Source organism: Bufo gargarizans, chromosome 2, assembly GCF_014858855.1.
Source record: "Bufo gargarizans isolate SCDJY-AF-19 chromosome 2, ASM1485885v1, whole genome shotgun sequence".
Lineage (NCBI taxonomy): Eukaryota > Metazoa > Chordata > Amphibia > Anura > Bufonidae > Bufo > Bufo gargarizans.
Window position 1 is genome coordinate 702,535,138 of NC_058081.1, and position 26,163 is coordinate 702,561,300.

At 44.5% G+C, this 26,163-nt stretch overlaps 1 protein-coding gene across 2 annotated transcripts in view; it reads right to left on the reverse strand.

Moving 5' to 3' along the window:
* The window catches only part of LOC122929047 (rho guanine nucleotide exchange factor 19-like), a 54,049-nt gene that overhangs the window by 13,917 nt on the left and 13,969 nt on the right, over positions 1 to 26,163 (reverse strand). The window contains exons 2-9 of one of the 2 annotated variants that reach the window (XM_044282489.1): positions 18,193 to 18,268; positions 15,730 to 16,226; positions 12,333 to 12,644; positions 12,102 to 12,198; positions 8,507 to 8,691; positions 6,714 to 6,961; positions 2,000 to 2,160; positions 1,420 to 1,572 (exon numbers count right to left, since the gene is read on the reverse strand). In XM_044282489.1, coding sequence (XP_044138424.1) covers positions 1,420 to 1,572; positions 2,000 to 2,160; positions 6,714 to 6,961; positions 8,507 to 8,691; positions 12,102 to 12,198; positions 12,333 to 12,644; positions 15,730 to 16,201 — 1,628 coding nt within the window. In that variant the 5' untranslated portion in view covers positions 16,202 to 16,226; positions 18,193 to 18,268. The remainder of the gene's footprint in view (positions 1 to 1,419; positions 1,573 to 1,999; positions 2,161 to 6,713; positions 6,962 to 8,506; positions 8,692 to 12,101; positions 12,199 to 12,332; positions 12,645 to 15,729; positions 16,227 to 18,192; positions 18,269 to 26,163) is intronic. The other variant, XM_044282488.1, reaches the window with a different exon arrangement.

Sequence of the window (26,163 nt, forward strand, 5' to 3'; positions counted from 1 at the left end):
ACCAAGGATTTCCAAAATACTGCTAGTATATTGTCTAAGCTTTCCTTCCGAATCCATTAGCCCCATAATACAAGTAGAACCCTGCTGTACTTTGGATATCATAGAGAGCATGTGCCCCACTCTTTCCCCTTCTTCAAAAAACTTTTGTATGTAAAAGAGGCGTTTCCTCTCCGTTACTTGAAGGAGATAACATCTCAGAGCCTCCTGCGCAACTCGCAATCCCTCTCCATTTTCTATTGACGGAACCTGAGTAAAGGCTTCCTCCGCCGCCTGCATTCGGATATCTTTCTAGGCCTAGATTTAATCCTACTAATGGATTTAATTAATATCCCTCTCAGATAGGCTTTCATGACCTCCCATACTGCATGTATTGAGGAAGAACCCACGTTAACCTCAAAGTATTCCTGCACTATAGTGATCCTTTCTATACTGCAAGTGAAATTGGATGTCACATCCTAAGTCTAGGGCAGCAAATAGTGTCTACACAAACCATCAGAAGGTGTTCGTACGACATTGGGTTGCGAGACAGATATCCAGCTCCAGATGTTCCATTGACCTCATGCCACCACTCTCAAAGGCTGTCATAGTGCACAGCAAAATGACAATGGAGTCTGGAATGGAGGTCTGTGCTCTTCAGCAATGGTTCCTGCTTTTTGTCTCGGACGCAATTATAGGCACACATTGGTCTGGAGACCACATGGGCAACACCATGAAGAGGCCTCCACATAGGAATGTCACACTGGTCCTACTCCCGGGATTATGGTGTGGGGTGGCATAATATATGGTAGCTGGACCCCCCTATCTTAATTTCAGGTACACTAACAACTCAGAGTGACATTGATTTGGTCGTGGAACCAGTGGGACAACCATTTCTCCAAAGTGTCCAAGGAGCCGTTTTTCAACATGAAAATGCCAGGCCGCATGTTGCTCGGGCTACTGTAAGCAGCCTGCATGGCCTAAACGTGCTACCATGGCCTGCAACATCTCCAGACTTGTCTCCCCTAGAGCACTACTGGGACGTCATTGGTCTGCAGTTGCAAAGGGAGCTATCAGCAATGGCTCTTGATGATTTGTGTGCCCAAGTCCATTCAGTGTGGCAGAACATTCTTTAGATAACCATTAATAACCTCATTGATAGCATGCCAAGGTGTGCAAGTTAACATTTGCATATCATTAACATGTCTGTTGATCCTGTGATTTTCATAATTCCATTACTTTTCCTTCTTGGTGTTGCAATTTCAGTGTTGAGGGGTGTAATTCACACTGCGATATTACACTCAATCCAATGTTCACCCACCTAACCCTTGATTTCCAGCAAACCCAGCACAGGATGACAAATTATAGGTTGTCACGTCTCTGCCCCATTGTTCATGTAGTCATGTGATCTGCCCTTCTACATTTACTGGAGGCGACACTTACAGCAGCCGTTGGTAGGTTTGTTCTTGGTAGGCCTGATTGGTGACATATGGAAGATAAACTCGACGCAGCTCTGGACAATGACGTAACACAATGTCACAAACGTCAAATCTCAAGATGTCTTCCTCCAGCCTGACCTCCAGGTCTGTCAGGAACCTGTTGTGGTGCAGAGAAGAAGTACTCAACACAAACATTTGTTGTTTCGATTTAACTGGCTGCCCCCTTGTGGTTGAAATTGGCATAGGAAACAGTCAGTGTTCTGAAGCTTCTAAACCAGGATGGTTCACACTTTGCATGCAAGTCAGGACAAATAATTGCTCCTTCCAAACATTGCTCAGCATGACATTTTTTGGGAACAAAATGTAAAAATGCCAAAGCTGCTCTGTCGCTGTGATCACTGAGATCACTGATCTGAGACACCGCTTGGGAGTGCACCACCTATCATTACACTGAAATATATAGGGATGTGAATGGTGAAAGTTAGACGAAAAATTTTAAAATTACATCTGTGATGCTCCACAATCAGCACCAACAGTCTGGAAAGGGCACAATAGAAAAATGGGGGTGAACATTTTGTCCTCACCTCTCACTGATTTCCTTCACTTCTGGAAGTTTAGAGAAAAGCCACTGCTTCTCCTGGGCGCCGAGACACTCATTTAATTCTGGAGAGTTCAGGAAATGATCCACAACTATGGACAAACTGTTCACGTACGAAGCTTCTGAGGTCACTAACTCGAATTTAGCCTGAGGAGACATATAGATGGTAAATGGTGAAAAGAGACAAAGAGAAGGAGACAGTGACCGGGAATGGTGAGGACAGAGGAGACATAGAGCCGGGGAATAGTGATAAGAGACAGAAAAGAAGAGACAAAAGAGCTAGGGAATGGTGAGGAGAGACAGAGAGGAGATATAGAGCCATGGAATAGTGAGAAGAGACAGAGAGGAGATATAGAGACGGGAAATGGTGAGGAGAGACAGAGAGGAGACATAGAGTAAGGGAATGGTGAGAAGAGACAGAGAGGAGATATAGAGCCATGGAATAGTGAGAAGAGACAGAGAGGAGATATAGAGCCGGGAAATGGCGAGGAGAGACAGAGAGGAGACATAGAGTAAGGGAATGGTGAGAAGAGACAGAGAGGAGATATAGAGCCATGGAATAGTGAGAAGAGACAAAGAGGACATATAGAGCCATGGAATGGTGAGGAGAGACAGAGAGGAGACATAGAGCCGGAAAATGGTGAGGATAGACAGGAGACATGGAGCCGGGAAATGGTGAGGAGAGACATAGAGTCAGGGAATGGCGAGGAGAGACAGAGAGGAGATATAGAGCCATGGAATGGGTGAGGAGAGACAGAGAGGAGACATAGAGCCGGAAAATGGTGAGGAGAGACAGAGAGGAGACATAGAGTAAGGGAATGGTGAGAAGAGACAGAGAGGAGATATAGAGCCATGGAATAGTGAGAAGAGACAGAGAGGAGATATAGAGCCGGGAAATGGCGAGGAGAGACAGAGAGGAGACATAGAGTAAGGGAATGGTGAGGAGAGACAGAGAGGAGATATAGAGCCATGGAATAGTGAGAAGAGACAAAGAGGACATATAGAGCCATGGAATGGTGAGGAGAGACAGAGAGGAGACATAGAGCCGGAAAATGGTGAGGATAGACAGGATACATGGAGCTGGGAAATGGTGAGGAGAGACATAGAGTCGGGGAATGGCGAGGAGAGACAGAGAGGAGATATAGAGCCATGGAATGGGTGAGGAGAGACAGAGAGGAGACATAGAGCCGGAAAATGGTGAGGAGAGACAGAGAGGAGACATAGAGTCAGGGAATGGTGAGAAGAGACAGAGGGGAGATATAGAGCCATGGAATAGTGAGAAGAGACAGAGAGGAGATATAGAGCCGGGAAATGGTGAGGAGAGACAGAGAGGACATATAGAGCCATGGAATGGTGAGAGACAGAGAGGAGACATAGAGCCGGGAAATGGTGAGGATAGACAGGAGACATGGAGCCGGGAAATGGTGAGGAAAGACATAGAGTCGGGGAATGGTGAGGAGAGACAGAGAGGAGATATAGAGCCATGGAATGGTGAGGAGAGACAGAGAGGAGACATAGAGCCGGAAAATGGTGAGGAGAGACAGAGAGGAGACATAGAGCCGGGAAATGGTGAGGAGAGACAGAGAGCAGACATAGAGCCGGGAAATGGTGAGGAGAGACAAAGAGCAGACATAGAGCCGGGAAATGGTGAGGAGAGACATATAGTCATAGTCGGGGAATGGTGAGGAGAGACAGAGAGGAGATATAGAGCCATGGAATGGTGAGGTGAGACAGAGAGGAGATTTAGAGTTGGGAAATGGTGAGGAGAGACAGAGAGGAGATGTAGAGCCATGGAATGGTGAGGAGAGACAGAGAGGAGACATAGAGCTGGGAAATGGTGAGGAGACACAGAGCCAGGAAATGGTGAGGAGAGACAGAGAGGAGACATAGAGTCGAGGAATGGTGAGGAGAGACAGAGAGGAGATACTGTATAGAGCCATGGAATGGTGAGGAGAGACAGAGAGGAGGCATAGAGCCGGGAAATGGTGAGGAGAGACAGAGAGGAGACATAGAGCCGGGAAATGGTGAGGAGAGACAGAGAGGAGACATAGAGTTGGGGAATAGTGAGGAGAGACAGAGAGGAGATGTAGAGCCATGGAATGGTGAGGAGAGACAGAGAGGAGACATAGAGCCGGGAAATGGTGAGGAGAGACATAGAGGAGACACAGAGCCAGGAAATGGTGAGGAGAGACAGAGAGGAGACATAGAGTCGGGGAATGGTGAGGAGAGACAGAGAGGAGATATAGAGCCATGGAATGGTGAGGAGAGACAGAGAGGAGGCATAGAGCCGGGAAATGGTGAGGAGAGACAGAGAGGAGACATAGAGCTGGGAAATGGTGAGGAGAGACAGAGAGGAGACATAGAGTTGGGGAATGGTGAGGAGAGACAGAGAGGAGACATAGAGCCGGGAAATGGTGAGGAGAGACAGAGAGGAGACATAGAGTCAGGGAATGGTGAGGAGAGACAGAGGAGATAAAGAGCCATGGATTGGTGAGGTGAGACAGAGAAGAGACATAGAGCCGGGAAGTGGTGAGGATAGACAGAGAGGAGACATAGAAGCAGGGAATGGGGAGGAGAGACGAAGAGGAAGGGAATGGTAAGAAGAGATTGCAAGGAGGAAACATAGAGGAAGTGAATGGTGAGAAAAGATGGGGAGGAGAAGACATAGAGACAGTGAATAGCACAAAGAGATGACAAGGAGAAGACATAGAGCTAGTGAATGGTGAGAAGAGAAAGAGAGGAGGAGGTATACAACTGCTGAATGGCAAGGAGAGACAGAGAGGAGGAGAGATAATTCTGATGAATGTCTACAAGAGGAGAGGTGGAGACATAGGGCTAGTAAATGGCAGAAAAAGATGAAAAGGAGGAGACAGCTGGTGAATGGCTAAATGAGATGGAGAGGATGAGACATAGAGCTGGTGACAGGAGAGAAGATAGAGAGAGGAGGAGACAAAGATCCAGTGAACAATGCAGTGCAACAGATGGAAATTTAATATAGGATCTGCTAAGCTGTTCAGGGTGCTGATGTACTTCCAAACTATATCAGTGTAATAACACCCAAACCTGACCCCCACCATTACCCAAGGGCATTCCTGACTTTAAACTTAGTGGTTGTGTAAGAGGCATTTAAGTCCAGACCTCTTTCCTGCAAACTTACAGCACCACAATGGGTCTGTAAGGTAAATGTATGTTTATGGCAATAGACTTTACTGCATGCGGAATGGGTCAATTGCTTCAGGCGCCAGCCACACTTCTGAGATGGAATGGCCATCCATTGAAGGACTGCACCCTGTGACTGGGAACTGCAGAAAATATAGTGAGAGTGATTGCATGCCTGTGATTATTTAGAAAGATTGTATAGTGTATCTAGAGAGAGACGCAGGGAGTACTACTACCATCATAGCCACTTTATATATAGAGCTTTTGGAAAGAACCTACTCTGTGAAATAGACTGTGCCTGCCACATGTACTATGACTCCTATCATCTATTTAGCAATAGAGAGTTCCTATTTATCCTAATCAAAAGGGGCCTGATCATTGCCTCCAACGGCCTGCACGCTTGCCCTCCTGACGTGCCCTACTGCTCATCCTCCTAACACCAATGGCACCCTAGCCACGAACAGGCAGGAGACCCCAAAGCAGATGGGAGAAGGGTTGTGCACCACCATTAACTGCACATGTAGCCCAGGGAGAGCTAGAGGGAGAGAGGGATTAGCCACCATGACTACAGCCAGGGTTGCCAACCGTCTAAAAAATTCTGTACAGTCTGTAAAAATAGACAACTTTTTTCCTGGTTCCCTGAAAAAAAAAAGATCCATTATGTTTTTTTAGGCTGGTGACACTTGACTAGATTATTTTGGTGGTAATTATCATTTTACAGCTCACAGTAAATGCTGGTATTGAGGTTTATCAATATATTCACCTATAGACATGTATGACTTATCATCTTTATCATTCATTATGGTTTTCCAATTTGTCTAGCGTCTAAAAGAATGTTGGCTGTCTGTAATTTTGGGATAAATTGTCAAGAAAAATTCTGGTTGGTAACCCTGACTACAGCCACCCTCGTGGCCACCGTCACCACTCACAGCTCCAGCCACCTTGCTTCCCGTAAGGTCCTCTGTAAAGCTTATAGTGTAGGTGATGATTCTAATTAAAAGTGTCCAAAGATGATGGGTCACATGTATGTAAACAGAAAAACTGTCCATGTTGCCTATAGTGACCAATCACAGGGCAGCCTTCTTTAGAAACATTAAAGCTGCACTGTGATTGGTCAGCTTATACTTGCTGATGATGTGATATCATCGCTGACTAGGGGGGGTTATATAAGAAGGCTCCGCCTCCTGCATTGGCAATTCTTTGGTACTGAAAGATACCCTGGAGAAAATGAGGATCATACTATTGTTTCTGTGCTTTAGGTTGCTGTACCCTGTAAATTGTGATACTCTGCAGGTGAGTTCTTGGCTCATATCTCTAGGTGCTATACAGCCTGAGATATTCCAGGTTGAAGCAGCCCCCTTCCTCCTCAGCTGACCAGCTTGGAAGGGGGGAGGGGGGGGGCAGAGAGAGGAGAAGAGGTATAGCTTCTCCTCTCCCTTTGTAATTGGACATGACCTCAGGGAATGGGTAAGGCTGGGTTCACATCAGCATTTATATTTCAGTTGTTCTGCTCCATTATAGGACAGGACATACTATAGTACCTCTTGTAGTTTCCTCTCTTGGATGGTCAGTGTGTTGAGCAGGCCACTGCACCTCACATCTGGAATATCCTGCCACAGAGAGAATGTGGAACCTCGGGACGAACGCTGGGAGCGGAAGGAGCTGCTTGGGGATAGGTTGCTCTTGGGACTTGCCGACACATCATCTTCCTCTCCGGTGGTGTCCTCACGTTTCTGCCGCTGTAGCTCTCGGTTTATGGCCACATCACTGTACTCTTGATACAGGATTGCTGAAGACAAGACAGCACCAGCAATATTACTGGGGGGCACACAAGGGGGTGTGTAATCAGCTGGGGGCTAAAGAGGGAGTCATAACAGATAAAAACAGCTATGGGTGGACAGGATGTATGGTTATCTCAAAGACCATGCAGAGGCAAACTGACCACAAGGACACTGCCCAACCTACTGGATATCTTTTCATAGCTGTTTTGCTAAAAGATTTACACTTCATAATATACTCCAGAGCTGCACTCAGTATTCTGCTGCTGGAGTCACTGTATGCATACATTGCATTACTTATCCTGTATTATACTCCAGAGCTGCACTCACTATTCTGCTGGTGCAGTTACTGTGTACATACATTACATTACTTATCCTGTACTGATCCTGAGTTACATCCTGTATTATACCCCAGAGCTGCACTCAGTATTCTGCTGGTGGAGTCACTGTGTACATATATTACTTACCCTGTGCCGATCCTGAGTTACATCCTGTATTATACTCCAGAGCTGCACTCACTATTCTGCTGGTGCAGTCGCTGTGTACATACATTACACACATGTACTGATACTAAGTTGCATCCTGTATTATACTCCAGAGCTGCACTCACTATTCTGCTGGTTGAGTCACTGTGTACATACATTACATTACTTATCCTGTACTGATCCTGAGTTACATCCTGTATTATACTCCAGAGCTGCACTCACTATTCTGCTGGTGGAGTCACTGTGTACATACATTACATTACTTATCCTGTACTGATCCTGAGTTACATCCTGTATTATACTCCAGAGCTGCACTCACTATTCTGCTGGTGCAGTCACTGTGTACATACATTACATTACTTATCCTGTACTGATCCTGAGTTACATCCTGTATTATACTCCAGAGCTGCACTCACTATTCTGCTGGTGGAGTCACTGTGTACATACATTACATTACTTATCCTGTACTGATCCTGAGTTACATCCTGTATTATACTCCAGAGCTGCACTCACTATTCTGCTGGTGCAGTCACTGTGTACATACATTACTTATCCTGTACTGATCCTGAGTTACATCCTGCATTATACTCCAGAGCTGCACTCACTATTCTGCTGGTAGAGGCACTGTTATCTGGTGGACGATGGCCACTTAAGAGCATTCTTATATCTCATTGTCTCATACATAGAAACAAAGGGGGTCATTTATGAATAGATATATGCTGATTTTTGGTGTATATCTCTTGCAGATTCGGTCGGATAGGGGATTTGTGGCCGAATCTGTGACTTCTTCCCCATCCACGCCACGTATTCGAATTCTAAAATAGGAGGCATGGCGTCGGCAGGGAAGAGGACAGGCTGGCCGCCTGGCCGTCTCATTTATCAATTGAGCTAAATGTACACCAGCAAGGGAGCTGGCACAGATTTAGGCCGGCGCCTCTACAGACGCAGAAAGCGCCAGCACGGGGTTATTAAGACCGTCGTCTAAAACACCGGTCTTAATAAATGATCTCAAAAATGTTCACAATTACCATTGATGGTTTCCACCAGATACAAATAATAATGAAGTCTTACAGCTCAGCAGGAAGCGTGACTGCCGCCTCTCACAGTATGACTGCCTTCTGTCTGTCTTCTCTGAATCACTCTGACACCCAGTCTGTCTTTCTTTACAAGGTGACTCTCTCATATGGCTGTGACTCTCGGCCTCCTGGCTGGATGGTCTCACGGGACTGGACTCCCCACCCTCTGTCAGTTTGTTCCTGAAAGGGTAAAAAAAGACTCAGTGAGGCGGCCCACAGTCACCCTGTGGCCGGGGGAGGCAGGGAGTGGAGACAATTGAAGGGCAAGTGTGAAAAATTCCTTTAAATGGAGCAAACAAAGAGTCTGTTCTTTGAGCATTGGGAGAAGGAAATGTAGTGAGCAAATATCCGAAACACTCTCCCATGGAAGACCCACCAGTCGTCCGATATTACTTTTGGCTGATGACATTGAGATTGAAGACCTGTCCTCAGGATAGGTGCGGGTCAGACACCCAGCCCCTCCGCCAATTAGCTGATTGAAGAGGCTGCGGCACTCCGGTGAGCATGGTGGTGTCTAAATCCCATTTGCCGTAAGGACCTTGTTACATCAAGGTCATGTGATATAGGAGGCCTCGGTTCATTAGGGTTAGTACCATTAGTTATTATTATTATTTTTCCATTATATTACTAATCTTTATTACCAGAGAATATGGGATGTAGATATTACCCTGCTGGGACATCCCATGTCTGCTTCAAATCTACGTGACTTTAGCATGTCATGTGACATCACAAGATCCTTATGGCGCATTGGATTTAGACACTACTCTCAGCATACCAAGCACAGCGCCATACATTGTATAGTGGTTGCGCTTGGTATTGCCACCCAGGCCTATTTAATTCAATGGGACTGAGCTGCACTTTGGCCATGTGACTGATGTACGTGACGTCACTGACCTAGGAAGAGGCTGCAGTGCTCACCGGAGTACCATGGCCTCTTCATACACCTGATCGACGGAGGGGTCCTGGGACTCAGACCCCCAGCTGTCAGATATTGATCATCAATATTGTACTCCCAGAAAACATTTTTATTCTTTTCAAGACACAGCCTATTTATTTATATCTTTTTCATTTTTGTGTATTCTTCCCCACTTTCCGAGAGCAATTTTTTTTTTTTCGTTTTCTGTACACATGGCCATATTTTTTGCAGGACAAGTTGTATTTTTAATGGCAACATTTAATTTACGATCGTTTATACTGGAAAATGGGAAAAAAATGGCAATTACACCAAGGTTTTTGGGTTTTGTTTGTATGGTGTTCACTGGGGGCTAAAAATAACATGAGGACAGGGGCGTAACTACCATAGCTGCAGACCATGCGACTGCTATGGGGCCCAGGGCAAGAGGGGTCCCAGTCTTAGTTGGGATTATCTACTATTCTACTGGAGGTGAAAACTTGGATAGGACGCTACCCTCTAAGGCCCCTTTCAAATGGGCGAGTTTTCCGCGAGGGTGGAATGCGTGAGGTGAACGCATTGCACCCGCACTAAATCCGGACCCATTGACTTCAATAGGGCTGTGCAGATGAGCGGTGATTTTCACACATCACTTGTGCATTTTCTATATTCTGCGTTTTTCACGCAACGCAGGCCCTATTGAAATGAATGGGGCTGCGTGAAAATCACAAGTGCGGATGCGGTGTGATTTTCATGCATGGTTGCTAGGAGATGATGGGGATGAGCAACACCGGACCCCATTAAAGTCTATTCACTGTATTATTTTCCCTTATAACATTGTTATAAGGGAAAATAACAGCATTCTTAATACAGAATGCTTACGAAAATGTGCCTTTAGGGGTTAAAAAATAAAAAAAATTAACTCACCTTATCCACTTGATCGTGCAGCCGGCATCATCATCTTTCTTCTTCTTTCAGGACCTTCAAAAGGACCTTTGATGACATAATCAGCGCAGGTCCTGCTGAATTGATTACGTAATCAAAGGTCCTTTTGCAGGTCCTGAAAGAAGAAGAAAGAAGACGATGCCGGCTGCGCGATTAAGTGGATGAGGTGAGTTATGTTTTTATTATTTTTTAACCCTCAATTGACATTATATCTGTATTAAAGAATGCTATTATTTTCCTTTATAACCATGTTATAATGGAAAATAATAAAATATACAGAACACCAAACCCAAACCCGAACTTCAGTGTAGAAGTCCGGGTTTGGGTCTGGGTGCCACATTTAGTTTTTTCTCACGCCCGTGCAAAACGGATTGCACTCGCGTGGAAAAAACTGAACATTGGAACTCAATCGCAGACAAAACTGACTGCAATTGCGTGCCTACTCGCGTGGGTTTCCCGCAATGCACCCTGAACGCATCCGGCCCTCACCCGCGACGCCCCTGTGAAGGGGGCCTTACTTCTCTATGTACGCCACTGCATGACGATCTTATTCTGCGGGACAGTACAATTACAGCGATAATAATTTTATAATTTTTATTATGTTTTACTGCTCTAAAAAAAAACAAAAAACTTTGAAATAATGTTTTTCTATGCATCACTATATTCTGACACCCATGACTTTTTCATATTTCTGTCTACAGAGCTGTATGAGGACTTGTTTTTTGTATGTATTGAATACATACAACTTTTTGATGACTTTTTATAAAATTTGTTTGAGGGGCGAGGAGACCAAAAAACAGCATCGGCCATTTATTTTATTTTTTTTCAGTTACGGCATTCACTGCGCAGGAAAATATTTTAATAGCTCAGATTTTTTTTATTGATTATTTTTAAGTGTAAAACTAGAAAAATTTTTGTGTTTTTTCACTATTTTATTGTAATTTTTTTTTTCCTTAGGCGACTTGAATGTGCGATCTCCTGTTCGCTTGTATCATAGACTGCAATAGAAAACTATTGCAGTCAATGGGATTCTGACAGGCTGCCTGTCAGGCCATAGGCAAGCTTACTGTGACATTAGAGCCCCGCGATTACTCCGCAGGGGTTATGATCGGAGGATAGTGGGAGCCCCCTCCCTCTGTCTAACCGCTCAGATGCCCTGGTTGCTATTGACTGTGGCATCTGCAGTGTTATTGTCCGGAACTGGCGTTATCCCTAATCTTGGTCATTGAGACAGGGTGCTGGCTGTATTACACCACCAGCACTCGCTACGTATGGAGTGGGCTCAGCACAGGAGTTAAAGGGGTTATCCAACCCCTAAAATGCCTCCCCATATGCCCGGGCCCCTCACACAGGTTGTACTTACCTGGCTCCTCGGCACCCACATCGCTTCTGACGCCCGCACGGCCTGCTGAGGGGCTCGTTCCTGTCATGACCTGCTATAGGCTGTAACCCCCCTTCCTCTGTGAAGGGCCCTGGCATATGGGGAGGCATTTTAGGGTTTGGATAACCCTTTTAACTCCTGTGCTGTGTACAGTGTCTTGTAGGGCAAGTTCAGCTAAATGTAACAATATCTTTCACTTAGTGATTTGTTGATTTGTTGTAATCATAATACTTTTAATCCATATGCAAATGAGCAGTAAAGTGCACCGAGGGCGGACCCAAGCTGTTGTGTGCATCCTTGCTCCTCCTTCTTCTTCTTCTTGATTGACAGGGCCTGCAGAGATCACTATGCACAGCCGGATCTTGTACTAACCTGAGCCATGAGGTGTCTGCTGTGTCCACTGTGGCTGGTTGGAGAAGACTGGTCACGCCCGCACTGTTGCATCTTCTTTCCCTTCTCCCGGATTTTCCTATAAATTGACAAACAGTTCAGAGAACCTCACAGCACTACATTCCCCATCATAGTATATCTTATGTATATAGTAGGATCACATGTGAGGCATTGGTATGACGTGTCAGGTGCCCTGCTAGGCTTTGTACGCACCCTCATGTCCAGAAGATGCCCCTCGCTCTCTTAAGGTGATCTTGGTGGACAGGGACTTGCCGAGCCTGGCAGTGAAGTTGTTCCTCCGCTGGGTGAGCTGCAGTTTAGAGATAAGTTCTGTGGCTGAGAATCTCCACCTCTCCTGCTCCACCTTACCGGGGGGTGACGTCACCTCCAGAACCTCGGGAGGCTCTTTCTCCTCAGTCACTGGAGGAGTGGGGTCTTCAGGTTCAGGAAACACGGCATCCTCCTCTCCTGACGGAGAAGGTAGGGAGCTGCTGACTTCGGGGAGGTACAGACGAAGTTTACGCCCTGTGGGAAATAAGTGCAATGGTTCCGTCAGCCGTGCCATATTATTCACATGGTATAGTGACAAACAGATACAAGTCTATTAGGTTTAAACTAGAACTTTCCTACATAAGGATACATGTGTTGCTCGACATGAAGAATGTGACATGAAATCTAATAATTGTGACAGACTATCGCAAAAAATCAACACACAAATTGGCCAATACAGCCAAGTTGCAAATCAAAAGTAATTCTGGAGCATTGACTCTTATGACTCTATGTTGTGCTACTCCTTTATTATTCCTACTGGGAGTTAGAATTACTAGCAGTTTGCAATGAAGGTCCAGATGTGTGTTACCAGTTAAGGGTGTGTCCCTGCACAGTCTGGCAGCACTGTGCAAGGACATCCCCCAACTGGTAACACCCATCTGGACCTTCATTAAAAACTGCTAGCAATTCATTCTTAAGTTCTAGGAATAATAAAGGAATGGTACAACATAGAGTCATAACAATAGATGCTCCAGAATTGTAATTACATGAGGAATACAAAAAGTTACTAAAGCAGACATGTCAGGAGTGGGGACGCGTCCTTTTGAAAGGGAATATAATCACCTATATGTTTCACTAATTAAAACCAGACAGTGGAATTTTAATAAACCGTTGTTGTTGTTTTTTAGGGATTATAGCTTTTTTTAATTCTTTTTTTTTTTCCAATATACATGATTATGGGGCGGCCAACTTTCCTGAGCTGCAGTTAGCAGCATTTAGAGTTATACTGTAACAGCAACACATGGACCATAGACACAGCGGACATGAGATGTTCATGTACTTTTATGGGAGAGTTTTCTAGACGTGGTCTGTGATCTGTGAAGCGGCCATTGTGCAGGGAGGAGGAGTAGCTAAGCTGTGACATCACCTATTGTGAATGGTGGATCCTGTGTTTTCTTTCATTGTAATCCTGTCTGTGATAATGAGATGACTGTTGAAAAGGTATCTCCTCAGGACAGGACGTCTCGACTATATATATCTAGTGTCCAGTGAGAGAACTGGGATTTTAGGATTTTTTATATATATAGATAGTAACATTGAAAATTAAAAATAACATCACCAAAAATGTTCAACATAAAACCTTGAACAGGTGATTTACTGATTATTCACATGAGCGTATATGTTAAATCTGTGTAGTATGCATTTTAAAGGGCTTCTGTCACCTGCGCCGGGTACTGAAGAGCAAGGCAAAGGTGCAAGAATCAGAGAAGTCAGGGCCAGGTGTATTGACGTTTACACTGCCTGGCCCTGTCAATTAAAGCGCAGGAGGCGCGACAGCAGCAGAGAGAACAGAGTCTCTAGGAGTAATGGTAACGCCTCCGTTGCTCCAAGAGGCTCATTTGCATATATTTAAAGTTCAGTTTTCTCTTAAATAAAGCCACAGATAGGGACGGGTCCAAGGCTGCTAGCTTCTGCTGACGTGTGCACATGTCGCAGATCAGCCTGTTTCACTATAATGATTCTGGTGACAGAAGCCCTTTAAAACAGACAGCACACGGACTGACACAAGTCAGTGGGGTTATTCCTGCATCCATTTCGTAACGTATCCTTGTGTCCAATCCAGCAAACTCACTTCATGTCTTATTATGGTGTGCTTTTGCGAATGAGAATAGCCATTTTTATTGATGCACACAGAAGCTATCCAGCTATCTGTTTTTCATGGATGCATGGGTGGAAAATAAGCTCTTGAGGAGGCAAAAAAGCTAATTGTACTGGGCAATACATACGTATACAGTATATATGAGGTTTACAGTCACATTAGTAGTATCTGTTGTGAGATAATGGGGAAGAATGCATTAAAGGTTTCTCCCTCTCAGACATTGATGGCATATCGCAATGTCAAATAGTTGTGGGACCCTCTCCTATCTCCAGAATGGGGCCCCCAAAGTGAAAGTCAAATAGAGTATACTACGCATGCATGGCTTGCTCTCCATTCATTGATATGGGAGTTCCAAAAACAGCTGAGCGAGCTCACCTCGCATACACAGCCATCTCTCCATTACCTCTATGGGACTGTTGGAAATAGCAGAGCCAGTGCTTGGCTGTTTTTGGAACTCCCATAGCGGTGAATAGAGGGTGCCCACATTTCTGTGTGGTGCGCTCTCCTTCACTTTTGGGGGCTGTTCTGGAGATAAGAACAAGTCCCAGAGGTGGGACCCCCACCTATCTGACATTGTTGGCTAGTTCTGGTTGGACCAAACCTTATAACTTTTTGGCTTTCTCCACCATCGTCACCACTTTTACAGAGAGTGGGCAGCAGGTGAGACCTCCATGTTCCATCTTATTTAAAGGGGTTATCCAAAGTCTAAAATATCCCCCCCAAAGCCCAGGCCCCTCTTATACATTATATTTACTTGCTCCCCGACACCCGCATCGCTCGGGATCCCGGAACGACCACCGCTACATCTCCCCTTCATCTGGCAACGGATGTTTTAATCCACGTGACGGGGAGATGCAGTGGCGGCCGTGCAGGGATCCAGAGCGACACGGGTGCTGGAGAGTAGGTAAGTATAATGTATATGAGGGGTCTGGGCATTGGGGAGGATATTTTAGACTTGGGATAACCCCTTTAACAACATGTGTAGCAGAAAATTTTTGTATATTACGCCATAAATCTATTCCAGCTTCCTTATAGGTGTAGATTCTTTTTTCTGGTTCACAAACCACCCAAGAATACACCAAATTTTTTAAGAGGCTTGTGCCTCTTAAAGAGGGTGGTCTAGATGGTATTTCCTTAAGATAGGTCAACAATATCAGATAGATGAGGGTCTGACAACTGGCACCTCCAGTGATCAGCTGTTTCACTTCAATGGGAGCTGAGCTGCAGTACCCTGGCACGACCACTACACAGTGGACGGAGCCTTTTGCTTCCAGGTCCATCTATGTAATGGTTTCTGTTCCTGGCCGCTGCCCGAAACAGATGATCAGTGAGGTGGCTGTGTGTACCAGAGGATAGGCCATCAATATCTAAGTCCTGGCAAAAACATTTTAGTGACTGCAATCTCGACAGTCAGTTCGCAATCATGTATAGGGGATATGTTAGTTGGTGGTGGCCACTTACAGGCTGATTTGGCTCTTTCTGAGCTCCGTGGCGTTCTGCAGACAGGTCTTGCATTCTCCTGGCTGGAGACAGATGGAGTTTCGGGATGGTCACTGTCACTCTCTGTGCTGTTCTTCTGTTCCTGTAAGGTTAGGTCCTCTGAGAGATGATGTTGGTCTCTGTCTAGGGTCTGGGTCTCCATAATATGGTCCAAACCTTTGTTGTGGAAACCCATGATCCAGTGATCCTGTATGTGGTTTGTCACTCCAGCGATCCCAGAGTTGAGAGGACTCTGCACAGTACTGAACCCCAACTGTCTCTCAGTGCAAAGAGTGGGGACACCACCAAAGGCCAAACTCTCCTGTTGGTACATGACCACCCGATGCCTCTCTCTGGGAGGTGGGTCTCCAATACCGGGCACCATGCTGCCTTCACGCCCATAGGGTATTGGGCTGCGGTGTGGCTGGAAATCAGGGAGGGCTTGATAATCCATGAATATTGTGTTAGGGAGACCGGGCCTGGGGAAAAAACAGCAAGTGAATGTCAAGAAACATAGAAATTGTACAGACAAAAATATAAACCATTGGGTCATTTTCTATAGATGTCTATTCTGCTGCTGGGCTACTAAAAATCACAGTTACCTTGAGCAGAACAACTGCCCCCAATATTCTGTCCATCCTTGGTATAGGTGCATATACACTCACCTTAAGAATTATTAGGAACACCATACTAATACGGTGTTGGACCCGCTTTTGCCTTCAGAACTGCCTTAATTCTACGTGGCATTGATTCAACAAGGTGCTGATAGCATTCTTTAGAAATGTTGGCCCATATTGATAGGATAGCATCTTGCAGTTGATGGAGATTTGAGGGATGCACATCCAGGGCACAAAGCTCCCTTTCCACCACATCCCAAAGATGCTCTATTGGGTTGAGATCTGGTGACTGTGGGGCCATTTTAGTACAGTGAACTCATTGTCATGTTCAAGAAACCAATTTGAAATGATTTGAGCTTTTTGACATTATCCTGCTGGAAGTAGCCATCAGAGGATGGGTATATGGTGGTCATGAAGGGATGGACATGGTCAGAAACAATGCTCAGGTAGCCCGTGGCATTTAAACGATGGCCAATTGGCACTAAGGGGCCTAAAGTGTGCCCAGAAAACATCCCCCACACCATTACACCACCACCACCAGCCTGCACAGTGGTAACAAGGCATGATGGATACATGTTCTCATTCTGTTTACGCCAAATTCGGACTCTACCATTTCAATGTCTCAACAGAAATCGAGACTCATCAAACCAGGCAACATTTTTCCAGTCTTCAACAGTCCAATTTTGGTGAGCTCGTGCAAATTGTAGCCTCTTTTTCCTATTTGTAGTGGAGATGAGTGGTACCCGGTGGGGTCTTCTGCTGTTGTAGCCCATCCGCCTCAAGGTTGTGCGTGTTGTGGCTTCACGAATGCTTTGCTGCATACCTCGGTTGTAACGAGTGGTTATTTCAGTCAACGTTGCTCTTCTATCAGCTTGAATCAGTCAGCCCATTCTCCTCTGACCTCTAGCATCAACAAGGCATTTTCGCCCACAGGACTGCCGCATACTGGATGTTTTTCCCTTTTCACACCATTCTTTGTAAACCCTAGAAATGGTTGTGCGTGAAAATCCCAGTAACTGAGCAGATTGTGAAATACTCAGACCGGCCCGTCTGGCACCAACAACCATGCCACGCTCAAAATTGCTTAAATCACCTTTCTTTCCCATTCTGACATTGTTTGGAGTTCAGGAGATTGTCTTGACCAGGACCACAACCCTACATGCATTGAAGCAACTGCCATGTGATTGGTTGACTAGATAATCGCATTAATGAGAAAAAGAACAGGTGTTCCTAATAATTCTTTAGGTGAGTGTATATTCCCTATAACGTACAGCCATGATGTTCTCTCCTCCAGTCCACTATTGTTACATATTGTAGAACATATACTGCTCATTTTAATGTCCTGGACATACAGCAACAGCCTTAACCACTGACTGGTGAAGTGAAGACAAGCGGTGGGATATATTAGGCAGCAAGTGAACTGCCCATTTTTGAAGTTGATATTTTGGAAGCAGGAAAAATGGGCAAATGTAAGGATCTGAGCGACTGTGACATGGACCAGATTGTGATGTCTAACGACAGGGTCAGAGCGTCTCCAAAGCGTACAGTCTTGTTGGGTGTTCCCAGTATGTAGTGGTTCATACCTACCAAAAATGGTCCAAGGAAGGACAACTAGTGAACCAGCGACACAGGACATTACAGCTTACTCTGTAGTCGCTGACTGGTCAGAGTATGGTCGACCATTGAGCAATGGTTAAATCACATTACATCATGTGGACGGCCTGTGGATGCATTATGAGAAAAAGACGAGTCGGCAGAGGCATTGTGATGCTCTGGGCAATGTTCTGCTTGAACCTGACATCATGTAGATGTTATACATACCACCTACCTAAACACCCCCTTTCATGGCAGCGGTGCCCCCTAGTGCCAGTGGCCTCATTCAGCAGGATAATGCCCCGGCCACACTGAAAAAAAAAAAACGTCCAGGAACAAGGAACATGACAGAGAGATCAAGATGATGACTTGTCTACAGTTTTCCCAGATATCAATCTGATCATATTGTGATATGTATAGCATATCACCCAATATATTGCCACATATCCAAAATATATTAAGAAGTATCCAACATGTTATAATGTCTTACCTATTATATCATCCTATGTCCAGCATTTTTAGTCACATTTTCAAACATTTTTGCACTCATTTCCCCCTATATTTTATTGTCCAACCTACCACTCATTGCTGACAATATTCTATAGATCTGTGTTCACCATATTATACCATCATATGTCCAATAACCCACCCCCTTGTACGTTTCGCACCCAAAGCTTTCATGTGAAACGTACATCAGGGTGTCCTGTGCTCTACTTTGCTCAATATTTTCAGTTTTTTCTTATCTCAATTGCATGTTGTTACCTATTTTTGCTGGCCCCAGGATTAGTCTAGAGACCTTATTTTTGGTATGTCTGTGGGAATATCTGGCATGGTACCATATGTGCCATAGTATTATGTAGTACCTTACCTTAGTATCACCATGTTATCTTAGGTATGTCCCTCTTATATGTTTTTTATGTGTATTATCTATTTCTCTAATAAAGTCATGATTTAATTCATTAATTGTTGGTCTAGTGCATTATTTGTGGGTTTTCTGGGGTATAGAGGTAGTAAAGGGATGGTGGCGGGATGAAGATGCGAATAAAAAACTGAATAAATGGGAAGGTTTTTGGATTTATACATTAGAAAACATTGTGTCCGGAAGGTATTAATTTAGAATTTGAAATGAAATGCCATCTGGGTTAATTACTGTTAGTAGATCGAGATCCGAACCTTTCTATTTGCTACTCTATGACATGTGATTGGGGATCCCAGATGACGTGAATTATGGGGAAATCTCCACGTACATGGGAGTTATGTTTACCTAAAGGGCTGTTTTTATTCTATGCATTTTTTAGATATTTACATTTTGGAAATTGTGTATCTACCTTTTTTTAATATGTATTTTAAGTACAGTTAGAATATTCAGACCTTGTAATTGGTGGGTGTGGTATTCATTCACTGCTACCTATATAGTATGCTAATTTAGTTTTACCTGACCATGCCCCAGATGAGGCAAGGGGAAAAGTCAGGGTCTGGTATATTTTGCCAGCATCTGCACATGTGCTGTATAATATGCTGGATTTTTATTTTTGTATTTTTTTTAGTATAAGCAATAAAATAAGTGTTTTAAAATTATCCTAGCGTTCTGTGCTTTATTTTCCTTTTCTCAAGCCGTTACAGATATAAATTTTTGTAACACTAGTGTGTTGGAAACCTCGATTTATCTCTGTTGGCTGAGGTTGGACCATGGAGTGAATTTTTCCTTGGAAACGGGAAACAGAATAGTCCACGTATACTTCCGTATGGGAACCCAAAAATTCAAAATTCACACCCTCTGTGGAAGCGGTGAGTGAAATCAGGAGATGTAAATCATGCAGACTGAGTACCAGATAAGCAGTAATGTCCCTTATCCTAGACCCAGATATATCATCATTCAACCAGTACCCAGATATATAACACAACCCAGATCTATCATTCTGAACCTACCACCCATATCTATCTTCCTAAACCTACCACTCAGATATATCATCCTGAACCTACCACCCAACTTTTTCAAACTGAACCTACCACCCAGATCTGTCATCCTGAACCTACGACCCAGATCTGTCAACCTGAACATACCACTCAGATATATAATCCTGAACCTACCACCCAACTTTTTAAAACTAACCCTACCACCCAGATCTGTCATCCTGAACCTACCGCCCATATCTGTCAACCTGAATATACCAGTCAGATCTATCATCCTGTACCTACCACTCAGATATATCATCCTGAACCTACCACCCAACTTTATCAAACTGAACCTACCACCCAGATCTGTCATCCTGAACCTACCACCCAGCTGTATCATCATAAACCTACCAAGCAGATATATCATCCTTAATTTACAACCCATATATATCATCCTGAACTACCACTCATATCTATCAGATGACTCGGTTTGATAGATCTGGGTGTTAGGTTCATGATACATCTAGGTGGTAGATTCAGGATTCAGGCACCTGCATAACAGTAAGGCGCTGGGCTCTCCTATGCCTCCTACATGTTGGGCTCTTCTGGACCTTGTGGATAACATTGGGACCAGGGGTGAACAGGTTTGGGATCCCAGTTCTGTTAACCACCTAGATAACTGTATATCATCCTGCATTCAATAGCAGATATATTACTGCAGTCAATACCCAGACATGTTCCTGAAACTACCACCCAGAGTTATCATCCTGACTGTGGCACCTAGATATATAATCGTGAACCTTCTAGACAAATGCAGTATATCATCCTTCACCTACCACCCAGATAATATCATCTGCATGCAATACTCTGATATATCCAATGCCCTGTACATCACCATTCACACTGCACTTAGATACATTATCCTAACTCAACACCAAGCTGCATCGTCCTACACAGAGTACTTCATGGGATTACAAATCATACCTAATACCATTCCAAATGCAAATATATAAAAGACACATAGAAATTAATGGGCTGCTACCTTTATCATTCATAAAAATTAATAAACCATATCTTCAAATTCTAATCAATCAACAACTGAATAACTTTATCAAACCAACCACTCGAGCGCTACTACTAAAATCTGCCCATAAAGCAATTTTATCCCAGATTAACAATGAATCATAAGGAAATAGTAGTGTGAAAATCTGTCCACAATCTTCAGATTTTGACAGGTAAGTCACACAGGCCCCTGGATAACTCTATTTTCTACGTCAAACCCCTGGTCACATGAGGGACCTAATTCCCAATAAAATAGCTGTCACTGGGGCCAGCGAAAATCTTCCTTGAGCCAGAGTGACTGATTGGCTGGATTACCGGACCAATTGAACCCTGTTGCCACCCTGGGAAATTCTGCCAAGGGATAGCAACAAAAATGTTAACCAATCCAGGAGACGTTACCACCCTGGGCAAATCTGCCCAACGACGGCAACCACTTTTAGGCGGGAAAAAGCTCCTGCCAAAATGCTAAGGGATCCACAATGGATGACTATAATCCCATGTGGATCCCATATTATAGTCTGAGATCCTTCTATTCTAGATCCATCCTCTCTTGAAATAAATTGTTCTGCATAATCCCACCCTCGTTTCATACACACATAGTGTTCTTATCCCACAGCCTGATGTTTAGGTTGCCTCATATTAGGCAATATGTTCACTTTTCCTCAGAGGTCTGGGAATTATCCTCTATGCTCTCATAAACTAGTCTTCTATAGTGTTCACCCTCCGCACATATGACACAGGTTCATCTTTTGGAGGGACACTTCTGCAGGGATTCTCTCCACTTGTCAGGCCGAGGTCAGATTGCAAGAAATGAGGTCACTGTCTCCTCCGGGTCATGGTCATTAACAAGATGGGAGCATGTGAGTGATAGAAGGTTAGGTGAGAAAAATATTCCCCATACTGGTGCCTGAGGCTGCACTGACTCACGGACTCTATGAGCCGCATCAGCTTCCATCATTATAACCCCAAGGAACAAAACAAGATTCCTCTCAGGATGTGGCAGCCTCAAGAATAATTCACAGGATGCTCCTTCATAACTGAAGAATGCTAGGATGTAACATTGCCGCCTCTCAGAGGTGACTTGAGGCTGTCTGCAGTGTACTGATGGCCTAAAGGACAGTGAGGGAGATTTATCAAACCAGTGTAAAGTAGCGACCAATCAGATTCCACCTTTCATTTTCCAGAGCAGCTGTGAAAAATGAAAGGTGGAATCGGATTGGTTGCTATGGGCAACCAAGCCAGTTCTACTTTACACCAGTTTGATAAATCTCCCCCGGTGAGTTTACACTGGTGTGAGAGAGTTTAGCAGAGTGAAGATAAATGATCCACACCTGCCCAAAAATCCTATAAAATGCTGAAACTATCACTATTTCTATAGCACATGTTTTCATTGCATCACTAAGCCCTGCGCCTGCAGCACTGCTGTCCTCCGCGCCTGCAGCACTGCTGTCCTCCGCGCCTGCAGCACTGCTGTCCTCCGCGCCTGCAGCACTGCTGTCCTCCGCGCCTGCAGCACTGCTGTCCTCCGCGCCCATCATTCTGCTTAGCTCCACCTCTGTCATACCGCTAAGCCCCACTCTCCTGGTTCACCTAGGACAGGGTGTTTTGGGCTCTCTCTCCCAAGTACCTACAGTAGTCACCAGGTTGACTCACCCGGTATCCGAGATAGGTGAGTATGCTTACACAGGGGCACAGAGCACAAAGCACTATATAAAGGAGGCACAGATCCTCAAACTCTAATAGAGAGCACATACCCTGGCACCAAAGAAAAGGTGCACAGAACATGCCACTATGCAGTAGCCCAGAGCAGGGGGTATCTGCAAATGGTTTGTTATGTAATATATTGTATTGTTATGTATTAGTATTTTATGCACTTATGTAGTGCTACTATATTCCGCAGCGCTTCACAGACATTAGCATCAAGTTAATGGGACTCACAATCTATGTTCCCTATCAGTACATCTTTAGAGTGTGGGAGGAAACCCATGCAAACACGGGAAGAACATATAAACTCCGGATTCGAACCTAGGACCCCAGCACTTTGGAGTGTGAGAGGAAACCCATGCAAACACGTGGAGAACATACAAACTCCGGATTCGAACCTAGGACCCCAGCACTTTGGAGTGTGGGAGGAAACCCATGCAAACACGGGGAGAACATACAAACTCCGGATTCGAACCTAGGACCCCAGCACTTTGGAGTGTGGGAGGAAACCTATGCAAACACAGGGAGAACATACAAACTCCGGATTCGAACCTAGGACCCCAGCACTTTGGAGTGTGGGAGGAAACCCATGCAAACACGGGGAGAACATACAAACTCCGGATTCGAACCTCCGAGCTATGCCCAGTATAGCTATATATGGATGGCACGCCAAGCTTAACAATCCTGTCTCAGCTCCTATAGACGGCTAGCTCTACCCCTAACCTGAGGTTGTTCTAGGGAGATTTAGAAGAGAGATAGAGGAAGCAAAGTCCATGTGCTCCCTCTTCTCAGGTCCAGAAAGATGTACAAGATCTGCAAGATCTACAGAAAGAGACAAAGATAATGGAGAACTTGGAATCTCCATGGCTAAGCAAGGACGTTGAAGGTAACCTGCTACTACAGCAATTCAGATTTACTGCTGTGAGGGACACTGCTAAGACACCATTTACACTTGGACACATCCTGGCCAGACATGCCTTCAAAACTCTGTATCCTGCAGTGGACATTACAGCGATTATTGCCAAGGTACCGTTGACAGCCAAAGATTCAACTGAGAGAGACTTTAGTAAAATAGTGTACAAAGAGGGCCATAACTCCCATCCTTGCCTAAATCCATACATCGCTATCTAGGAACAGAATTGCACTGTGTACATTTCGAATTGTGACTACAATTGGATGTACTACAACTCCCATTTTGCACTTGAGTAAAGAAAGACATTTATGTTTCTACCTCTGGGCAAGAGGCGCTATACATGGGGGACACCGAACCTGGCACTGCATAAAGTGGGCACACAGCAAAAGGCACTAGATATAGGGGTCACAGATTCTGGCAGTATATAAAGTAGGCATAGAGCAAGGAGCACAGAGTAAAAGGCACTAAATAAAGGGGTCACAGAACCTGGCACTACACTGAATACAGGGGCACAGATCAAGAGGCGCCATATAAAGGTGCACTGGGCGAGGGGCACTGAGCAAAAGGCATTATGTAAACAGGTCACAGAACCTGTCACTATAAACACGGGTCACAAGGTGTGTGTGACAATATATACAGGGGCACTAAATATGGTGCCACAGTGCCACACACTCTATCTATAGGGTGCACTGCCATTAGAACCACTGTGTGTGGCCCTTTATTTTAAAGGGGTTTTCCAAGATTTTGATATTGATATCATGATATCATCAATATCAGATCGTCAGGAGTCCACTACCTCGGGAAACAACAGCTCCCAGCATACCTTTACACCTGTTCAGGCCATACTGGGAGCTGTGGTTTCACATTTTACAAACTTATATGGCAAGATTTAACCAGACTATGCAAATAATATCTGTACTGAGCTATTTGCTTGAGCTGTTGCTGTATATATGTGCCATGCTTGGTTCTGGTGCTGTGTTTATGTAATGAGCTTGGTTCTGGTGCTGTGCTTATGTAACGAGCTTGGTTCTGGTGCTGTGTTTATGTAACGAGCTTGGTTCTGGTGCTGTGTTTATGTAACGAGCTTGGTTCTGGTGCTGTATTTATGTAACGAGCTTGGTTCTGGTGCTGTAGTTATGTAACGAGCTTGGTTCTGGTGCTGTAGTTATGTAACGAGCTTGGTTCTGGTGCTGTGTTTATGAAACGAGCTTGGTTCTGGTGCTGTGTTTATGTAACGAGCTTGGTTCTGGTGCTTTGTTTATGTAACGAGCTTGGTTCTGGTGCTGTGTTTATGTAACGAGCTTGGTTCTGGTGCAGTGTTTATGTAACGAGCTTGGTTCTGGTGCTGTGTTTATGTAACGAGCTTGGTTCTGGTGCTTTGTTTATGTAACGAGCTTGTTTCTGGTACTGTGTTTATGTAACGAGCTTGGTTCTGGTGCTGTGTTTATGTAACGAGCTTGGTTCTGGTGCTGTGTTTATGTAACGAGCTTGGTTCTGGTGCTGTGTTTATGTAATGAGCTTGTTTCTGGTACTGTGTTTATGTAATGAGCTTGGTTCTGGTGCTGTGTTTATGTAATGAGCTTGTTTCTGGTGCTGTGTTTATGTAACGAGCTTGGTTCTGGTGCTGTGTTTATGTAATGAGCTTGTTTCTGGTACTGTGTTTATGTAATGAGCTTGGTTCTGGTGCTGTGTTTATGTAACGAGCTTGTTTCTGGTGCTGTGTTTATGTAATGAGCTTGTTTCTGGTACTGTGTTTATGTAATGAGCTTGGTTCTGGTGCTGTGTTTATGTAATGAGCTTGGTTCTGGTGCTGTGTTTATGTAACGAGCTTGGTTCTGGTGCTGTGTTTATGTAACGAGCTTGGTTCTGGTGCTGTGTTTATGTAACGAGCTTGGTTCTGGTGCTGTGTTTATGTAACGAGCTTGGTTCTGGTGCTGTGTTTATGTAATGAGCTTGGTTCTGGTGCTTTGTTTATGTAACGAGCTTGTTTCTGGTGCTGTGTTTATGTAATGAGCTTGTTTCTGGTACTGTGTTTATGTAATGAGCTTGGTTCTGGTGCTGTGTTTATGTAATGTGCTTGGTTCTGGTGCTGTGTTTATGTAATGAGCTTGTTTCTGGTGCTGTGTTTATGTAATGAGCTTGTTTCTGGTACTGTGTTTATGTAATGAGCTTGGTTCTGGTGCTGTAGTTATGTAATGAGCTTGGTTCTGGTGCTGTATTTATGTAATGAGCTTGTTTCTGGTGCTGTATTTATGTAATGAGCTTGGTTCTGGTACTGTGTTTATGTAACGAGCTTGGTTCTGGTGCTGTATTTATGTAACGAGCTTGGTTCTGGTGCTGTGTTTATGTAACGAGCTTGGTTCTGGTGCTGTGTTTATGTAATGAGCTTTATTCTGGTGCTGTGTTTATGTAATGAGCTTTATTCTGGTGCTGTGTTTATGTAATGAGCTTTATTCTGGTGCTGTGTTTATGTAATGTGCTTGGTTCTGGTGCTGTGTTTATGTAATGAGCTTGGTTCTGGTGCTGTGTTTATGTAATGAGCTTGGTTCTGGTGCTGTGTTTATGTAATGAGCTTGTTTCTGGTGCTGTGTTTATGTAATGAGCTTGGTTCTGGTGCTGTGTTTATGTAAT